The following is a 22705-nucleotide window of genomic DNA, read 5'->3' as shown; positions in this document are numbered from 1 at the left end:
TTATGTCATCCACTCAGTTTATCACCAGTTACTTGTCATTTACTCAATTTCTCAACAATTACATGTAATTTACTCAATATTTATCAATTACTCATCATTTATATGTCATTTACTCAAATTCACTTGTGATTTACTTACCATTTATTCAATTACTTGTCATTTACTCAATTACTCAAAATTTACTCAATTACTCACAATTTACTCAATTATTCCTCATTTACTTGTCATTTACTTAATTACTTGTCATTTATGTCATCCACTCAGTTTATCATCAGTTACTTGTCATTTACTCAATTTCTCAACAATTACTTGTAATTTACTCAATATTTATCAATTACTCATCATTTATATGTCATTTACTCAAATTCACTTGTGATTTACTTGGCATTTATTCAATTACTTGTCATTTACTCAATTACTCACCATTTACTCAATTACTCACATTTTACTCAATTACTCACAATTTACTCAATTATTCCTCATTTACTTGTCATTTAGATTTACTTGTCACCTGTTTACTCAATTACTTGTCATTTATGTCATACACTCGGTTATTCATCAGTTACTTGTCATTTACTCAATTTCTTAACAATCACTCGTCATTTTTTCAATTACTCTTCCTTTGATCAATTATTTGTCGTTTACTCAATTTACCCATCAAATACTAGTCAGTTTACACATTGTTTACTCATTATTTACTCATCCTTAACTTTGTGTTTCTTCAACCAGCTTCAGGCTTTCTCCTCTCTGAAGTTTCGCGATGGGAAGCCGATGGTCGGAACGTTCAGACCCGTTCAGCCTCGTAACGGGCGAGTGGTTTATCGGTCCAGCGGTGGGACTTTATTGGTCAGTGTTTTCCTTCTGATGGCTTCCGTCAGCACAGCATTCACCATAACCAGACTCAACTAACTTCAACATTCCCAACCATCACCAGCACAATGAGTCCTCCACTCACCAGAGCACCAGCAGGACAACCACAGAATAAAAAATTACAGGAGCAGAACTGCATGAGTAGATGACCATAGCTCTCATAGCTGGACTAAAAACATCCGTGGAGCTCTGACGGCTAGAAAATGCATGACCTTTACTATTATAGATACACACACAGCAGTCTATATTTGTGAGGCCAAAGTGTTTTGATGTGCATTACAAACACTCACAACGATGATCAGCTCTCACAAACACTGATGACACTGAGGTCAAAGGTCAGTGAGTCAAATAGATAAGAGAGAAACCAGGCCAAGTAAACGCATTGCATTCATATAAACTAATTAACGTTATGGTCAGGGCTTGACATTAACTTTTTTGATCACCAGCCACTGTGGCTAGCAGTTTTCTAATGTTACTGGCCACTCTGCATTTTCACTAGCCACGATTTTGTTGTTGGGAAAATGCATTTTATATGCATAAATATGACTAAACCTACTTAATTTAGATTTTGTGTTATGTACACATGCCTCATTCATTTAAAGGTGCAGTAGGTGATCTGCCACAATGCTAACAGCTTAGCATAAATCTCTGAATTACAGTCCCTCCCCTGCCATCTAGAGCCACGCCTCCTGAAACACGAGCACCGCAAAAAAACCCTCTCTCATGTGTTAAAGCGACTAGTGCTTGTCCGGCAGCGTGCAAGCCAAACTGACATGCTATTTCAGAGTGAATATTAGAGTTGCATGATAAACAATATAGGGAGAGGCTAAGCGAAATATCGGTATTTACTTGTGTTTTGTTGTTAAACTAATTAAAATCTGCATTATCGATGCTGTAAAAGGACCTTATGAAACTGAAAATAGTCTTATCAATCTTTCATCGGAAGATTTTAGTGGCTGAACAACACTTCTGTGAAGATATAAGCCATTTGTAACAACAACATCTAACTTTACATCAGCTTTGCGTGAAGCTAAAACAGTTTTAAAACAGAACATTACCTGTCTAAGAGAAATCCTTCAGCCATGGTGTCATCCTTTCTCCAGCATGCAAAGGTAACTCCAATATTCATTCGGGTTTTTAAAAAGTTTTGATTCAGCATGCTTTTACAGATCGTGCACGCCTGCTCTCTCGTGAACGCGTAGCGGTCGGCGAAGCTGCGTACAAACGGCTGCGCAGTTGTTCAAATCTGCATTTGCTGACAGACAGATTGGGCTACTTATCGGAATTATCAGAGATGACGGTCCGACTCTATTTAATTGGATGAACATTTTTTTGTTTTATGCCTTACCCAAAATATAAAAATACATTTAAATACATTTAGATCATTTACTTTAATCATTACTATTAGACTGTGAAGAGACTTTCAACCAGCTCAACAACAAATGCTTCTGAAGATAATCACCTACTGCACCTTTAACTGTTTTGTGTTGTGTTTGACCTTGCTCAATGACCATGAGCAAATAGGTTGTGGTTCAAATTGTTGCATTGGAATTGGCTCTTATTTCACATGACTTTTCAGGACTCAATATTAAGGATTTACCAGTTTTTTTTTCTGGCGACACAAAAAATAAATAAACAAATACTAATTTACAAATTACAAAATACAAATTACTAATTACTTCTTAGCTACAATTTTTAATCAATTAAATTTTTTAAAAAACAAGCTAAACATAGCTGTTTACATGCACTTTTTATTCAACAAAATCTTTCTTTAAAAAAAAAAAAAGATCTAAGATTTTACAAATAACTATTATCATGTATCTAAAACTATGCACAGTAGTCTGTCCAGGCTAAAGGTCCAGTTAAACCACCCGTCAACTTTACATAAATGGGAAGTTAATCTCCTATTAAAGCAATGTCATTGTAAAGGATGATAATTAAACCATATATATATATTAGTATATATTTAAGTGTAAGCAAAGGAAAGCATACCGTGTCATAATGAAAGTATGATCATGTGCACACAGTTACCGTTAGCCCTATTAATAATCTGTTCAAAGAATGATAAAAAGTGAACTGCTGCTGCCTACAAAAAACATCTAAAGCTTTTAAAAGCAGCAGGACTGTGAGTGCACGAGCTTTGTCCAGTCTGTTTCAAAGAGAACTGATTGCACAAATTTGCAGACATTTTTGCAACCCAGGCTCATTCTGAAAACGTAGTTCTGTGGAAGTTTCTGGAGGCCGCGAAATACGTCCCGGGAGGTATGTGTTTGTGCAGTTTTTGTTTTTCGCGAATCCGCGAGAGGCCGCTGTGTGCGCTTTTTCGTATCTCGAATGTCTCTCACGAGTGCCGTTCGCGCCTGTGCTGTTCTTAAGTGAACCCACCAGGGGCCGCTGTCTGACTGACTGAATGATTGACTGCGCGACCGGCCAATCGGCCGACCCACCCACCTCCTTCCCTGAACCCAACCAATTTTACCGATTGACCTGCCCGCCCGCTCACTTCCCTAAACCCGAGCAACAATTTAGAAAAGCCCTCGTCTGATTTTTTTACAACGTTTTCAGATTTCACCACGTTCTCACCCTGTTATGAACTTGTTCGCTTTATTTTTTGGATTCTGTTTTTGTCTTACCTGATTTTTGGAACCGCTCTTCCCCGGACTCAAACCCGGTCGCTGTGGTCAACTCCTCCTCTCTGCATCTGAAGTCTGCTGACGTACACGATGAGCTGACTGGACAAACTGGTTGTGGCGGGAAAGCCCTCCACACGGAGGTAAGCGGTCAGCCGGTAAGCGGAAAGGGAACAGCATCATACCGCCCTGTAGCGTTCGCTTAAAAAAATTAAATGCAGCCATACGTACCTCCCGGGACGTATTACGCGGTGTCCAGAAATGTCCACGGGACTACGTTTTCAGAATGAGCCTGGGTTGCATGTTTGCTTCGCACAAGGAAACGGGAGTGTGTAAGCTTTTTAAACTCTCGTGCCCATCAGCCGTGTGCGTGATACTAAAGCCCTGATCAGTGAGAAAGCCTTGAAAAAGCCTACGTCTCACCATGCGCGTGATCATCCTCTCATTCGTTATTCACCTGCTTTCTTTTTCAGTCGTGCTGCTTCTCGATAAACTACAATTAAAAATGATTTTTAACCAGAAAAAGTGGCTAGTGGGAGCGGCTCTCTTACCTTAAAATCTACCCGCATTTGGCAGGTTGGCAGGTGTTAATGTCAAGCCCTGGTTGTGGATATTTTATTTGAGCATTTTTAATAGTAGAATTATTATTTTTTTGGAGGAAACGACACTGGAATAAAACTAATTATGCTTTACTTGAACACAAATACATTCATATGTACATACAAAGCAATACACTTACAACCCAAATCAGAACAAGTTGGGACAGTATGGGAAACCGTAAATAAAAAAAGAAAGTAGTGATTTCCAAATTTACTCTGACTTGTATTTCACTGCAGACAACAAACATTATTCAATGTGTTCCTTATGATTTCTATAGTCTTTTCCTAAATGAGAATCCCATCTGCCTGTTTACATGACAGTCGCATTGTCACATGTCCCATCTATAGCTGATTTATTTCCACATATGAAGGAGACCTGAAACCCACCTCTGAATATCCGAATGCATGCCTTTTTTTCGTGTTTACAGTCAAAGATCAGGGGTCCGTTGTTCGTACGTGGATTACTTAGTTAGCTGCATTTGGTTATTGACGATTTGACACGATCCAGGATCGTTTCGTTCTTTAAAGCTGATCCGAGAGTTGTTGTCATAGCAACAGTTCTGCTAGCTCAAACCTGGTCGGAAGCAGGCTCGATTCACATAAACAGAATTAGATAGGCTCAGTTTAAGCAAAGATAATACTGAAAGTATGTACCAAATTCTGATATTTTTATGTTTTATTTAATATTATATGTTTATTTAATATGACGTGATGTGATGCTTCATAAAAGTTGCAAGCGTCTTTACCAATATCCAAATGTTTTTGTAAACATCCAGTTATTCTTTACACCGATTAAAAACCGGCTACTATAATACTATAATAAGAAAAATCCGCTCTAACTGTAAAACTAAATAAACTGCTCTTGACACATGAAAGGGCCAAGCATGCAGCCCACAACAAGGTGTAAAGTTATTGCATGTCACATTTGACAAACCGTGTACTGTGATTTAATTTAGCTCACATGGATGATTGAATATTAATCAGATGATGTCATTACGCTGCTGTGCCGTCAGCCAATCATTGCATTGCTGATCATGATTTCGAGGATGGATAGATCAGTCCTCTACAACACACACAGCGATCTCAGATCAGTTCATCCAGACATTTGATTCACGAACTTGTTTGAAGAACCAAATTAGCCAGAAATCAGTTATCAAGAGGAACAGATCCAGGATCTGCCAAATCATCTTAGATCATTTAAGCAAGCTACGAAGAACGGACCCCTGATCTGATCTGTGTCACATATGAGCAAAAAAACGAAATTGGGTCACGTTTAACTGGCAGTGTAAACGGTGTCATATTGTCTGCAAAACAAGTCCAAGTAAATTTAGAAACCACTTCTTTCTTTTTTATTTGTGTTTTCCGTACTGTCCCAACATTTTCTGATTTGGGGTTTTACAATAACAAAGTTCAAACAAAAGTTAGAAGATTAACAACAGAAACTAATTTCCAATCACAAAAAATGGAAACCTTTGTCCTTCTGATAAGTTAAACTATAATGCTCTAAATGACAATACTTTTTATTTTAATTCAGCAAGAAACGTTATCAGGGCTTTATAGAATAAAACAAATATTATATAAAGATATTTTTCCGATGCTGTGTATTATTTAAACACTCTGGCATACACACACACACACACACACACACACACACACACACACACACACACACACGCAGTCCCTGAAACAAACATGAAAGAAAACTGTAAGTGATTATAAAAACTTAGCTATACCTGCAGTTCTTCACACACACATACATACACATACACACACACACACACACACACACACACACACACACACACACACACACACACACACACACGTTTTGTTTATTTTCCATTCATTTCATACTGTCCAAAGCGTATATAGTATTGCCCTCACCCCACCCTACCCCTAAACCCAACCATCACAGGAGTCAGTGTCCAGCTTTACTCTCTGATTAAACTCATCCTCTGTGATTTATAAGCATTTTGAGAAATGAGGACGTCACCAATGTCCTCATATTTCACCTCCTTTTTGTAATACCTGTGTCATACCCATGTCATTATACAGATTTGTGTCCTGATATGTCACAAAAACACACACACACACACACACACACACACACACACACACACACACACACACACACACACACACACACACACACACACACACACATACACACATACATAAGTCCCTGAAACAAAAATAAAAAAAGTAAGTGAATTTAAAAAGTTAGCCATACCTGCAGTTCTTCACACACACACACACACACACACACACACACACACACACACACACACACACACACACACACACACACACACACACACACACACACACACACACGCAATATTTGTTGTGTTAAAATGAGCCAGAATTGATTAAAGTTTCACAACATTTACGCGCTTCAAGAATACTAAAGTCTGATGTTCAGATGCTGTAGAGTCTGTGCTGCAGTCTGAAAGAGGACACATGACTTGTGTTTATAAGCTTCTGAGAAACACAAACGCACTCAATATTATTAGTATTTCGAAACACTACGAATCCGGGAAACGTGCAACCTCCATAGTCATGAGGCACATCGATGTTATCTTATTTTTTTACACATGAATATGTATGTATGTTTATGAACATTGTGCTCGGTAATTTGCATTGTGGCTTGAAGAATCTGAACACTAATGAACTCTGGACACTAAGCATCACTGCGTTTCTTTGCCTGTGCACATTCAACATTTATTCTTTATTATTGCTGAAAATATGTAACCTGAGATTTGATAAGTAACTGCAGTAATGATATAATGACGATGTACTGCTGAAGATGTGGACAATGCATTCCTGTATGAAAATAAACGTGTTTACTTTTTAAATCAGAGTCTGGTCTTATTTTTTTTCTGCAGAAAACCAGTTCAATCATTACTTGTCATCATTGCTCTTTGCTCTTGGTGTGGTTAGCTTTCACACTGCAAAGTTTCTAATCGGACCAAAAGAGCAAAAACAAGTCACGTGTGAGTAAACTCTCCTCACATTGGTCAGAGTGTCAGGGTTTATTTTGCAGCGTCTCGCTAAGCTGTCAGGAGAGGTGGTGGTTTGGTGGTGATTGACAGGGTGTGCGTGCGCGGTGGGGAGGGGTGGGAAAGGTGCGCGACGATGCCTATTTGAGGACCGGGAGAGAGACCGAGATTACCGGGAGATCATCACTCGTTTGCGGGCATCCGGAGACTCGCGAAACTTCCCGCGTTACTCATAATTCTCACTTCATATAGCCGTAAGCCTATTACATATCCATAAAACACTGTGATGTAACCGCGCTCGGATCAGATCGCTTTCTCACTGCAATCGAACCGCTCCAGGGTTTGTTTCAATCGAGCCGAGACCACCTCACTCAAGCGATCTCGGAGCGATTACTTTGGCGCGGAACCGAGCGCGATTGCCCTGTTCACATATGCCAAAGGAACCGCGCTAACTGGGCAAACGAGACACGTTCCAAAACAAAAGTGTAGGTGTGAAAGCAGCCTAAGATCAGTGTAGCTGCAGTAACAGTACTGTGTCCAGATATGAACCCTGAATGATAATCCTGAAAAATATTATTAACTGACAAATATTGTTTTAGTTGGTCATTAATCAATGATTCAAAGACCTTTGCTAAAATCGACAGTCTGAAGATAGGACGGTAATTATTTGGGTCTGCAATATCTCCCCGTTTTAATAATGGGGTAACCACAGCAGATTTCCACATTTTAGGTATCACATTAGAAGTGAGACTTAAGATAAATAAAGAGGCTATAGGTTCTGCAACTAGATCAGCTGCCAGACGTAAGAAATACGGGTCAATTTGATCAATTCCTGGAGATTTTTTCATATCTAGAGTCTCCAAAGCTTTATGGACCTGTGAGACAGTGATAGGCAAAAACTTGAACAAATGTGAGGAGCTGTTTCAAACAGACTCAACAAATGTATTTGAAGTATGATATTTAAATATAAGTAGATTTAAGTATATATTTAAATATAGTGTCATTTCAACATATAATGTCTATAGTGTCATTTCAACCAGAACCGCCACTAATTCCAGCATATGTTTAATGCAGTGGATGTCGTTCCAACTGCAACCCAGTACTGGGAAACACCCATACACACTTATTCACACACACTCGAACCAGTGACCTTCTTGCTGTTAGGCGATCATGCTACCTACTGCGCCACCGTGATGCCCTATTATTATAAGCAGTCACACTACTACGGATTGAAGCATTATGCGGAGTCAATGATTGGATCCAAGACCAGCGACGAGATGATCCCAAGGTTTCCATAATCCGGGACCAGGCCGTATCCTGAGCTGCTGCTGCGTTGGTGGTCATGGGGGAGTGGAGAGCATGAGACTGATTCCAGCGATGCTCCAGGGACAGATGAGTCTTTGCTGAGGCCAGCTTCCAGCCTCCACCACGGTGACTGAAGCTCTGCACAAGACTTTTGGCCAGTGGAGAAATTAAAATGGTCGTGCCCAACTGAGTCTGGTTCTCTCAAGGTTTTTTTTTCACTCTCCTACTCTCCTATCCCTCTCCGCTGTCGCGTCTGTCTTTCATGGTTCAGGATTGGTAGAGCTACACATCGATGAATTTGCTCTTCAGTGTTTGGACTCTCAGTAATGATTTTAAAACACACTGAACTGAGCTAAACTGAACTGAACTTAAACACTAAAAACTGAACTACCCTGATCCAGTTACTATGACCATTTATGTGAAGCTGCTTTGACACAATCTACATTGTAAAAGCGCTACACAAATAAAGCTGAATTGGATTGAATATGTTAGTTTAAAGTGAACTGAAGTATCTGCAGCTGTGGTCTGAGCTCAGAGATCATATATTCAGAGATCAGAGGTCAGAAAAGTGTGTGTGTGTGTGTGTGTGTGTGTGTGTGTGTGTGTGTGTGTGTGTGTGTGTGTGTGTGTGTGTGTGTCTTCAGTCATCAGCAGCTCTGAGGTGAGATTTAATTGCACGAGTCTCTCGTTTCTACACAAACGTCAGTCCGTCGACACATATCAACATCTAATCCTCCTCTAATTAACTCACAGTCTGAAGAGTCAACAAACACAACACCAAGACCTTTCACTTACGCACACACACATGAGATCCATTCCTGTTTATTTATATACACAGTTGAGGTCTGAATTGTTAGCCCCCTTGTATATTTTTTATCCACATTTTCTGTTCAACACATTTCTAAACACAATAGTATAAATAATTCATTTCTAATAACTGATTTATTTTCTCTTTGTCATGATGACAGTAAATAATATTAGACTAGATATTCTTCAAGACACTTCTATACAGCTTAAAGTAACATTTAAAGGCTTAACTAGGTTAATTAGGTTAAAATTAGGGGAGTCAGGCAAGTCATTGTATAACAGTGGATTGTTCTGTAGACATTCATTCGTTCATTTTCTTTTCTGCTTATTAATCGGGGGTTGCCACAGCGGAATGAACCGCCAACTTATCCAGCATGTTTTTATGCAGCAGATGCCCTTCCAGCTGCAACACATCTCTGGGAAAGTTCTGTAGAGCGGCCGTCCGTCCAACTGACTGGCTGAACGACTAAATGATCAACCGGGTGGCCAATCGGCTGACCCAGCTGCCCTCCTCCTCCTCCTCCTTCCCTAAACCCAAGCGAAGATTTGCAAAAGCCGTCCAGAAAAAAAAAGCAAAAGCCCTCGTCCTATTTTGTTAGTTTTCGGATCTCGCCCCGTCGCAAACTCGTTCGCTTTTATTTTTTTGGATTCTGTTTTTCATCTTACCTGATTTCTGGAACCGCTCTTCTCCGGACTCGATCCCGGTCGTCGCCGTGGCCGGCTCCTCCTCCGGGCCTCCGCTCTGCCAACGTAACGCTGCGAGCTAAGCGGACAAACTGGTTGAGGCGGGAAAGCCCTCCACATGGAGGCGAGCCGTCAGCCAGCGAGTGCGAAAAGGAGGAGCGGAGTGGCGTCACACCACCCTGCAGCGTTTGCTCGATAAAAAAAAAACAAACACGTAAATCGCGGTCTCCAGAAACGTTTGCGGGGCTACGTTTCCAGAATGAGCTTGGGTTGATTTTAAGGTCAATATTATTAGCCCCTTTAAGCTATATTTTTTATTAGTCTCCAGAACAAACCATCGTTATACAATAACTTGCCTAATTCCCCTAACCTGCCTAGTTACCCTAATTAACCTAGTTAAGCCTTTAAATGTCACTTTAAGCTGTATAGAAGTGTCTTGAAGAATATCTAGTCTAATATTATTTACTGTCATCATGGCAAAGATAAAATAAATCAGTTATTAGAGATGAGATATTGAAACTATTATGTTTAGAAATGTGCTGAAGAAATTGGGGGGAAAAAAATAAACAGGGTCAGTTAGCGTTTCTGTGTGGAGTTTGCATGTTCTCCCTGCATTCGCGTGGGTTTCCTCCAGATGCTCCAGTTTCCCCCGCAGCCCGTAGACATGCGGTACAGGTGAACTGGGTAGGCTAAATTGTCCATAGTGTATGAGTGTGAATGAGTGAGTATGGATGTTTCCTAGAGATGGGTTGCTGCTGGAAGGGCATCGTAATGCGCAAAACATATGCTGGATAAGTTGGCGATTCATTCCGCTGTGATGACCCCAGATTAATAAAGGGACTAAGCCAAAAAGAACATGAATGAATGAAAACAGTTTACTATAACATGATTTAAAAACAATATTTACTGAAAATTACTATAGTATTTTACCCCTTGAGTATGGGTTTAAAGTGTTAGAGTCAATATTATGAAGGTCGGAGTGAGTGAGTGAGTTCCAGAGCTGTAATAAACAAGTAATGATGTTTATTGAAGAAATTCAATAAAATAAAACAAAAATGTTTGTAATAAATTAATAATTACAAGTTATTTACAAACAAGCAATGAAATAAACAGGTAAAATTGTATACAAAATACACTTATATAAGAATATCATTCATTCCTTCATTCATTTTCTTTTTGGCTTAGTCCTTTTATTAATCTGGGGTCGCCACAGCAGAATGAACCTCCAAACTTATCCAGCAAATGTTTTACAGTGGATGCACTTCCTGTCACAACCCAACACTGCGAAAAGTAAACTGTTATGTGCTGTATATATTATAGTCTTTACAACTCTTTGTGAATGAATGCTCCAGAGAGGTGTCCAACCTACAGCATCTAAACAGTGGGGTACCACAGGGCTCTGTTCTTGGGCCACTTCTCTTCTCCATCTACACATCATCTCTGGGACCAGTCATCCAGAAACATGGATTCTCCTACCACTGCTATGCTGATGATACCCAGCTATACCTCTCTTTTCACCCTGATGATCCCTCGGTTCCGGCTCGCATCTCAGCCTGCCTGTCGGACATTTCCCACTGGATGAAAGATCATCATCTTCAGCTGAACCTCGCAAAAACGGAAATGCTTGTAGTTTCTGCCAACTCGACTCTACACCATAACTTTTCAATCCAGATGGATGGGGCAACCATTACTGCATCCAAAATGGTGAAAAGCCTTGGAGTAACGATTGACGACCAACTAAACTTCTCTGAGCACATTTCTAGAACTGCTCGATCTTGCAGATTCGCACTCTATAACATCAGAAAGATCCGACCCTTCTTATCTGAACATGCAGCTCAACTCCTTGTTCAAGCTCTTGTTCTCTCCAGACTGGATTACTGCAACTCTCTACTAGCCGGGCTCCCAGGTAACTCTATCAAACCTCTTCAGCTGCTCCAGAATGCAGCAGCACGAGTGGTCTTTAATGAACCTAAAAGAGCACATGTCACTCCGCTGCTCATCCGTTTGCACTTGCTTCCTTGTCCACACTTGTAAGTCGCTTTGGATAAAAGCGTCTGCTAAATGACTAAATGTAAATGCATACTATAGTCAGAGATGCCGATAGTACACACGAGCTTTACTCAGGGAGAAGTACAGATACAGTTTAAAATGTCTCTGGTAAAAGTTGAAGCGCTCGCTACACTTTTGTACTCAAGTAAAAGCAGGTACAGCCATATAACAGTACTTAAGTAAAAAGTACCCATTACTACTACATGTTTTAGTTTAATTAAATATTCGGTTTCCCCCACAGTCCAAACACATGCAGTATGGGTGAAAAGATCAACTAATTGGCCATAGTGTATAAGTGCATGTGTGAATGTGAGTGTGTATGGGTTGTTCCGAGTACTGGGTTGTGGCTGGATTGGCATCTGCTGCATACAACAAATGCCGGAATAATTGGTGGCTCATTCCGCTGCGGCGACCCCTAAATCAGGGACTAAGCTGAAGGATAGTGAGTGAGGAGCGGTATTGATATTGATACATTAATAAAAAAAAATAACTTGCAATTAAAATTTTTATGTGAAATGTTTGTTGTCAATTTTATGAAAGTAGCCAAGCCGCATCACACCCTGTAATATTGACCAAGATTGCTAAAAAAGTTGGCCCATGTATCATCATCCTGACACAAACTCAAGAGCGTTCAGCATGTAGTTTTGCGGCTGCTTGATCAAAAACAGCTGCCATTATACACTCTGAAAACAAGTCTATCTTTATAAATAATATAAATATTATAATCAGTCTTACATTTTACGCTGGATTCTGTCCAAAATATATTTATGTTTTTTCCTTTTGATAGAATAAATAAATAAATAGTTTTTATTGTTAAAGTATTTGATTGTTTTAGAACTAAATGTACATTTCTTTACAAAAATTCACTTTTTTTCAAGGTATTAGACTGAAAGACCAGAGAAATCCTCTGCAGCATGATCGGAAGTGGACGAAAACTCTAGCCTTAAGCATTTACATGACACACTTTTGAAATTGAATGTGTCTGTCTTGTTTACTCAACAAGGGCTCATTGTGGAAACGTAGTCCCGCAGACGTTTCTGGAGACCGTGGAATACGTCCCGGTGGGTACGTACGGCTGCAGTTTTTGTTTTCGCGAATCCGGGAGAGGCTGCTGTTGTGCGCTTTTTCGCACCTCAGGCGCCTCTCGTGAGTGCGGTTCGCGACCGCGCTGTTCTCGCGTGAACCCACCGGAAGCCGCTGTCCGACTGACCGGATGATTGACTGCGCGACCGGCCAATCGGCCGACCCGCCCTCCACCTTCCCCGAACCCAACCAATTTTACCGATCGACCCGCCCGCCCGCTCGCTTCCCTAAACCCAAACAACAATTTACAAAAAGCCGTCCAAAAAAATAAAAGCCCAGCGTTTTCGGATTTCACCGCGTTCTCACCCTGTCACGAAACTCGTGTTTTTGGGATGCTGTTTTTGTCTTATTTAATTACTGGAACCGCTCTTCCCCGGACTCGAAACCGATCGCCGTGGTCGACTCCTCTCTGCATCTCGAGTCTGCTGACGTACACGACGGGGAAGCCCTCCACAAGGAGGTAAGGCAAGCGTGAAAGGGAACAGCGTCACACCACCCCGCAGCGTTCGCTTGAAAAAAATAAACGCGGCCGTACGTACCCCCCTGGACGTATTCTGCTGTCTCCAGAAACGCGGGGCTACGTTTTTAGAATGAGCTTGGCTTGTGTTTACTTGTGATTTGATCAAGCAAATTGTGTCTTGTTACTATGTAAACAGGACAGCATCCGTCATGTTAAATTCGCACAAATTAAGACTCTCCCTGTCTCATCTGCGTAATCATCCCTACCTTTCTCACGATAATCTTCATAAACTATCCTACATAACGTGCATGACACGCAGGCGCACAATGAATAAAAATAGATTGACTGCATCAAAAAGGCACTCAAATTGCGCAATGACAAGAAATTATATAGACTGCGCCACCAAACACATTAATACGAAAGTAACGACCGTGGTTTAAAAATTTAAGGAGTAGATATTTGTGTAAAAATGTAGATATTTGTGTAAAAATGTAGATATTTGTGTAAAAATTTACAGATATTTGTGTAAAAATGTACAGATATTTGTGTAAAAATGTAGATATTTGTGTAAAAATGTAGATATTTGTGTAAAAATGTACAGATATTTGTGTAAAAATGTAGATATTTGTGTAAAAATGTAGATATTTGAGTAAAAATGTAGATATTTATGTAATAATGTACAGATATTTGTGTAAAAATGTAGATTTGTGTAAAAATTTAGATATTTGTGTAAAAATGTATATATTTGTGTAAAAATGTACAGATATTTGTGTAAAAATGTAGATATTTGTGTAAAAATTTAGATATTTGTGTAAAAATTTAGATATTTGTGTAAAAATGTACAGATATTTGTGTAAAAATGTATATATTTGTGTAAAAATGTACAGATATTTGTGTAAAAATGTAGATTTGTGTAAAAATGTAGATATTTGTGTAAAAATGTACAGATATTTGTGTAAAAATGTACAGATATTTGTGTAAAAATGTAGATATTTGTGTAAAAATGTAGATATTTGTGTAAAAATTTAGATATTTGTGTAAGAATTTACAGATATTTGTGTAAAAATTTAGATTTGTGTAAAAATTTAGATATTTGTGTAAAAATGTATATATTTGTGTAAAAATGTACAGATATTTGTGTAAAAATGTACATATTTGTGTAAAAATCTAGATATTTGTGTAAAAATGTAGATATTTGTGTAAAAATGTAGATATTTGTGTAATAATGTACAGATATTTGTGTAAAAATCTAGATATTTGTGTAAAAATGTAGATATTTGTGTAAAAATGTACAGATATTAGTGTAAACATGTATATATTTGTGTAAAAATGTAGATATTTGTGTAAAAATGTAGATATTTGTGTAAAAATGTACAGATATTAGTGTAAACATGTATATATTTGTGTAAAAATGTAGATATTTGTGTAAAAATGTACAGATATTTGTGTAAAAATGTAGATATTTGTGTAAAAATGTAGATATTTGTGTAAAAATGTACAGATATTTGTGTAAAAATGTAGATATTTGTGTAAAAATGTACAGATATTTGTGTAAAAATGTAGATATTTGTGTAAAAATTTAGAAATTTCTGTAAAAATTTAGATATTTGTGTAAAAATGTACAGATATTTGTGAAAAATGTAGATATTTGTGTAAAAATTTAGATATTTGTGTAAAAATTTAGATATTTGTGTAAGAATTTACAGATATTTGTGTAAAAATGTAGATTTGTGTAAAAATTTAGATATTTGTGTAAAAATTTACAGATATTTGTGTAAAAATTTAGATTTGTGTAAAAATTTTGATATTTGTGTAAAAATGTATATTTTTGTGTAAAAATCTACAGATATTTGTGTAAAAATTTAGATATTTGTGTAAAAATCTAGATATTTGTGTAAAAATGTAGATATTTGTGTAAAAATGTAGATATTTGTGTAAAAATGTACAGATATTTGTGTAAAAATGTAGATATTTGTGTAAAAATGTAGATATTTGTGTAAAAATGTACAGATATTTGTGTAAAAATGTAGATATTTGTGTAAAAATGTACAGAAATTTGTGTAAAAATGTAGATATTTGTGTAAAAATGTACAGATATTTGTGTAAAAATGTAGATATTTGTGTAAAAATTTAGATATTTGTGTAAAAATGTACAGATATTTGTGTAAAAATGTAGATATTTGTGTAAAAATGTACAGATATTTGTGTAAAAATGTAGATATTTGTGTAAATATTTAGAAATTTCTGTAAAAATTTAGATATTTGTGTAAAAATGTACAGATATTTGTGTAAAAATGTAGATATTTGTGTAAATATTTAGAAATTTCTGTAAAAATTTAGATATTTGTGTAAAAATGTACAGATATTTGTGTAAAAATGTAGATATTTGTGTAAAAATTTAGATATTTGTGTAAAAATTTAGATATTTGTGTAAAAATGTACAGATATTTGTGTAAAAAATTAGATATTTGTGTAAAAATGTAGATATTTGTGTAAAAATTTAGAAATTTCTGTAAAAATGTAGATATTTGTGTAAAAATGTACAGATATTTGTGTAAAAATGTAGATATTTGTGTAAAAATGTACAGATATTTGTAAAAAAATGTAGATATTTGTGTAAAAATTTAGATATTTGTGTAAAAATGTACAGATATTTGTGTAAAAAATTAGATATTTGTGTAAAAATGTAGATATTTGTGTAAAAATTTTGAAATTTCTGTAAAAATGTAGATATTTGTGTAAAAATGTACAGATATTTGTGTAAAAAATTAGATATTTGTTTAAAAATGTAGATATTTATGTAAAAATGAAGATATTTGTGTAAAAATGTAAAGAGTAAAAGTAAAAAGTTGTCAGAAAACGAAATAGTGGAGTAAAGTACTGATACCAGAACCACCCCCCACCCCTCTTTCAGTTCGCGAGCGCCTCCACTCCACCCCCAAAACCACCCCCCGCCACTGACAATAATGCAGTAATTGTACTTCCCATCTCTGACTGCATTGACTATAGTGAACTGATAAACTGTAATGTAGTATACTTTAGTTTTACATCAGTTAATTGTGGTGTATTGCAGTAATTTATACTCTTATGGCGGTGTAAAACTACAGCATTGGGTCGTTTGTTTATATTACCATAGTTGTTGTGTTACCATACCAGCTATAGAACCATCACAACAGATTAATTTGAATCCTTTACTATAGTATAGTTCAAAAACACGTACAGAATGTAGTATACTATAGTACCTACTCTATCAAGTGGCAATAGCTTACTCTGTGATCATAACAGCATTGTGTTTTTAAAACCTAATTTGTTGTCTTTTATATTTATTGTCACCATTGTCTTTTGATGAAATATGGTTATAATTAGTGTTGAGAATGTTATTACTTTTTATTATTATGGTATTATTATTACTTTTATTATTTTTTTACTTTATTTTTTATTCTATGTTTTTATTATTATAAGTTATTATTATTATTATTATTATTATTATTATTATTATTGTATGTTATTATTATATGTTTTTATAATAATAATAATAATTATTATTATTATTATTGTACGTTATTATTATTATTATTATTATTATATTTATTATTATTATTGTGTTTTTATAAGTATTATTATGTTTTTATTATTATTATTATTATAGTTATTATTAATATCATTATTATTATATGTTTTTATAATAATAATAATAATAATAATAATAATAATAATAATAATAATAATAACTATTATTATTATTATTATTATTATTAATATCATTATTGTTATATGTTTTTATAATAATTATTATTATCATTATTAATATTATAGTTATTATTATTATTAATATTATTATATGTTGTTATTATTCATTCATTCATTTTCTTTTCGGCTTAGTCCCTTTATTAATCAGGGATTGCCACAGTGGAATGAACCACCAACTTATCCAGCATATGTTTTTACACAGCGAGCGGATGCCCTTTCAGCTGCAACCTATCACTGGGAAACATCCATACACACTCATTCACACACACATACCCTACGGCCAATTTAGTTTATTTAATTCCCCTATGGCGCAAGTGTTTGGACTATGTGGGAAACCGGAGCACCCGGAGGAAACCCACGGCAACACAGGGAGAACATTCAAACTCTACACAGAAATCCCAACTGACCCAACCGAGGCTCGAACCAGTGACCTTTTTACTATGAGGCGAACGTGCAACACACAGTTATTATTATTAGTAGTAGTAGTTATATATCATATGTTGTTATTATTAATATTATTATTTCTATTGATATTATTATTTTATCATTACTATTATTATTATATAATGTTGTTATTATTGTTGTTTTCATTATTATTAGTTGTAGTATAATAATAATAATAATAATAATAAATAATAATAATAATAGTAATAAGATTAATAATAATAACAACAACGTTCAATAATTAAATTTAAAGCTGAAATATATTTTAAAAATATTGATTTAACAAAAAATACTGGAATTACAAAAAGTAGGACAATTATTAAGGATTAAATGAATTATGAATATAGAAACAGAAAAGATCTAGAATATAGAAATATAGAACATTCCACACTAATTACTAAATTATATTTCCTATGTGGATAAACCGATCAAAAATAAAGAAAAACAGAAAGAAAAGAATGCATATTTTTATTTATTTTATTTGTTAATTTGGCAGGAACGGTCTACATTTATCTCTGGACAGATGTTAAAATTGTCACCCTAAAGTGGACAAAGTTAAATAATCCCAAATAAATAATATATATAAACTAAATAAACAAAAGCACTAACATTATGTAAAAGAGATAGGACTTGTTAAAACAATTAAATATGTTAAGTATATGAATTATATTGAGGTCTCTTTGCAGAAACACTTCTGGTGGTTTTGTCTCTTGGTTAAAGATTCAGATCTCACTATTTATTTAAAGGAGTCTTCACTGTTGATTATACATGCAGCTCCATCAACAGTGTTTGAGTCAACATGTCTGTTACAAACAGAATAAACCCAATATATATCCTATAAAATTCAAAACACTTGACTGTTGGAAGTGCAACTAGAAGATTTAAAGATACATGCAAACATGCAGCTGCAATCATACAACAACTTCCCAACGGCATCTGTGCAAAGTTATGAGCTAATATTCAAACATCTGTCATTACAGTGTTAATCTGCGATGCAAAGTCAACCTAAAAGGATTCATTTGTTTGCATTCCCATTCACTTCAGTTCACTTAAATGCACTTAGTTCTGTAAATGTTTTTTACCCAAGTCACTGATGCCATTTTAATAAACACATGCTGGATATATTAGAATGACTGGGCTTGAATTATGCATAAATTATTTATATAACAATGTAATTACTGTCAAAGACCTCTCCTCAAATTGACTGGAAGATCTGATCAGCAAAATTCAGTATTTAATCAATTAAACTATATTCAACATTGTATCAATAATTTATATGTATATATATATACACACATACATATACACACACACACACACATAATATTTGACTGGATATTCTTCAAGACACTTCTATACAGCTTAAAGTGGCATTAAAACGCTGAACTAGGTTAATTAGGTTAACTAGGCAGGTTAGGGTAATTAGACAAGTCATTGTATAATGATGGTTTGTTCTGTAGACTATCGAAAAATAACCCTAAAGGGGCTAATTATTAAAAAATTAAAAACTGCTTTTATTCTAGCCGAAATAAAACAATTAAGACTTTCTCCAGAATAAAAAATATTATCAGACATACTGTGAAAATTTCCTTGCTCTGTTAAACATCATTTGGGAAATATTTAACAAAGAAACAAAAATCAAAGAGGGGCGAATAATTCTGACTTTAACTGTGTGTGTGTGTGTGTGTGTGTGTGTGTGTGTGTGTTATGTGTTTTTTTTTTTTTTTTTTTGCAAAAACCTCTAAATTCACCTATTGAAACAAGACCGTTTACTAGTTTACTAATTACTATTGAAAATTACTAAAAATGTAATTAGAAATTATTTTACCAAGCGTAAAACACTATACACAAACCGCCTAAAGTACAAAAGTCCATCACATACGCGAGGGTTCATTCCGCTGCGATAAACCAAGGAAAAGGCAGAAGGAAAATGAATGAATGAAATCTGTCAAGTGCATTAATCAATAACATTAAAAATCAATGACATTAATTAAATCTGAACAATATGTTGTCATTTCTAAGATTTGGGATTTGGATTTAATGTAAGTAGAGCAATGAAAACATTGTAAACTAAGCCTCTTAGACTCAAATAATGTAGTGTAAGACATTATAAAACCATGTGCATTGTCCATTAATATAAAAGCTGTTCATACATAAATATACATATTAAATATAAATATAAATTTATATTTATTATTATATATATAAAAAAAAAAATATATATATATATATATATATATATATATATATATATATATATATATATATATATATATATATATATATATAATTATAATTTTTTTTTATTAATTAATTTAATGAACGGGTGAATAAGTGAATGAACGACAGCCTCAAAAGTACATGCTGGACACTAAGTTTGTCAAAATGATAATAGACCGGGAAACATTTTACAAACAAATCAGAAAAAAAACACTTTTTAAATGACAACCAAAAAAAAAAAAAAAGACACACAATATAAACACCATGGTCACCAGATACACTCATATTTACATTGATACTGAAAGTATTTCTGCTTGATCAGATCTTGCCATACAAAGTTGTTTTAAAAGGTGCTGCACGTAAGTTTTTGACTCTTCTAAAGCATAAAAATACAACATGTTTGCAGATATTTAAGAAAGATGCTGAGTGAACATTCTTGTTTATCTGAAAAACAATGCTGTCAAGTCAACCAATCAGAAGTACAGAATAGTGCACTCACTGCACTCCAGCGAAATGGTGAGGTTTATAAACTAATTCATACATATTAAACCTCTTTAACATGATTAAATGTAGATGCTGCTGCTTTCAGTAGTATGGCAATAAATGTCATGTAAAATGGCTTTTAAAGCTATTGAAATCCACAAACAGCCAGGACGCAGGTTAAATGTTTTGCCATTTCATGATTTGTTTACTGTTTTAACCCCTATTCTTTTTTTGTTTGAAACTAAAGTTTACATGATTGTATGCTCTTCTTGGTTCTTCTGTAGCTTTTAGCTTAGCTATATTATAAATGAGCCCGCTATCTCAATATACCTTCACATTTAATTAAATAAAATGTAAAAAGAAATACAAGCAATGGCATTTCATTACATTTATTAAACACATATGGGCGAAATGGTGGTGCAGTGGGTAGCGCTCTCACCTCACAGCAAGAAGGTCGTTGGTTCGAGCCTCGGCTGGGTCAGTTGTCATTTCTGTGTGGAGTTTGCATGTTCTCCCCGCATTCGTGTGGGTTCCCTTCGGGTGTCCAGCCTGATCTCACGAGAAAGCATAAGTATTTTACGTTTTGCCAGTTCAGTGGCTAATTCGTACGAATTGGTACGAGTTTAGTCATACGAAATTGTACGATTTTAAAAAGGGGTCGTGGCACCCAACCCCACCCCTAAACCCAACTGTCATCGGGGGATGAGCAAACTGTACTAAATTGTACGAATTAGATTGTACGAAATCATACGAATTAGCCACTAAGTCCAAAAGTTACGAATTGCCGTGAGATTGTGTTGGGTACAAGACATGTGGTACAGGTGAATTGGGTAAGCTATATTGTCCATAGTGTATGTGTGTGAATGTGAGTGTATGGGTGTTTCCCAGTGATGGGTTGCCGCAGAAATGGAATCCGCAGCGTAAAACATATGCTGGATAAATTGGCGGTTCATTCAGCTGTGGTGACCCCTGATTAATAAAGAGACTAAGCCGAAGGAAAATAAATCAATCAATATTAATAATAATAAATAGAGAATGAATGAATGAATGAATGAATGAATGAATAAATGAACGAACGAACGAACGAACGAACGAACGAACGAACGAACGAACGAACGGACACATAGGGTAGATTTGCATAAAGTATCGGTATTGCCAATACCAGCCAGAATTTTGCTCCGTATAAGATCAGAAAGTCAATCAGTGGTATCGAACATCACTATAAAACAGATAGTAGTAAAGGATACGTTTCACTTATGCCGAGTTCAGACTGCATGATTTTAAAAGTAGTCGTGTCACAGATGTCTTCACACTGCTTGACTATCTGGGCTAGCGTTTCGTCGCTGGATGGATGGATCGGCGACAGGGACATTCACATTGCATGACTTTACTATAGGAAGAATCGCCGACAAGTTCGTCTAAACTACGTCTCACAGCCAAAAACACGTCGTATATCTTTTGTTATTAACTACATAATGAGAAAGAAGCCTTTAATGGGGTTGAACATGTACATGTTTGCTCACCTGGGTTTAAAGGGAATGAGCCATTTCTCCTCAACGTTGATAATAAACCAATTTCTTTCTGTATGAAACGTCAAACAGACACGGTTGCTCCTGAGTCCTGTCAAACCTCCACTAGTTTTCCCTCCATTTCGTGGGTCCAAATAAACTGAAAATGAGCACTTTTAACTTCTCCCCCAGCCTCCCGCTGGCCTGCAGCAGGTATACACACACACACACACAAGTGAAAGCTGCTCTCTCATTGGCTGTAGGCGATGGCTGATGTTATTTTCAGTCAAAACTCAATTCACACGGCATGATTTGAATCGCCGACAGCTCCAGATATTCAGCACGCCAAATATCTCGCAGGCATCGGCGACTCATCGGCGATTCTCTCAGATCGCGTCTTTGATCGTTCATATTGTCTAATTGTCACTCACGTGCATGAGCAGCGATTTGCCTGTGATTTCAGGCATTTGTCGCCGATTTCTCAAAACCTGTCGGCGAGCCAAAATCGGGGCTAAAATCACACAGTCTGAACTAGGCATAAAGGACATGTTTGAGGCCATATTTTTACTTTTACACAAGTAATAAAGTCTAGTCAGTACTTTAATTTTAACCAGAGTCATTTTACCAGAAGCATCTGTACCTGAGTAAAGCATATGTGTCCTTTTCTAGTATCTGTCAAGCTTCTGTGAAACTGCTAACCAATATCTGTACTGAAGTTTTCACAGAATAAGTATATATATTTATTTTTTTTTTAGACTTTTATGTTTTTCAGTAAGCCAGCATGTACACATTTTGACACCAAGTGTTAAAAAAC

At 35.8% G+C, this 22705-nt stretch overlaps 1 protein-coding gene and 1 long non-coding RNA gene across 2 annotated transcripts in view; one reads left to right on the top strand and one right to left on the bottom strand.

Annotated features, from left to right (window-relative positions):
* Nucleotides 1-2656, top strand: part of ca4a (carbonic anhydrase 4a) — a 42126-nt gene extending 39470 nt beyond the window's left edge. Inside the window, exon 8 of the mRNA NM_001114407.2 lies at nucleotides 730-2656. Within this exon, the coding sequence (NP_001107879.2) occupies nucleotides 730-909 (180 nt within the window). The 3' untranslated portion in view covers nucleotides 910-2656. The remainder of the gene's footprint in view (nucleotides 1-729) is intronic.
* A 3519-nt stretch (nucleotides 2657-6175) lies between these two features.
* On the bottom strand, nucleotides 6176-6951 carry LOC147843788 (uncharacterized). The gene is made up of 2 exons (XR_015490906.1): nucleotides 6392-6951; nucleotides 6176-6337 (listed from the first exon to the last, which is right to left on the bottom strand). It is a non-coding gene; the product is annotated as an uncharacterized LOC147843788 (long non-coding RNA).
* Between the last annotated feature and the right edge of the window lie 15754 nt (nucleotides 6952-22705).

This window comes from Danio rerio, chromosome 5, assembly GCF_052040795.2.
Source record: "Danio rerio strain M-AB ecotype USA chromosome 5, GRCz13ab, whole genome shotgun sequence".
NCBI lineage: Eukaryota > Metazoa > Chordata > Actinopteri > Cypriniformes > Danionidae > Danio > Danio rerio.
The sequence above is the reverse complement of the archived record's forward strand: the minus strand, read 5'-3'. Positions and strand labels throughout refer to the sequence as shown.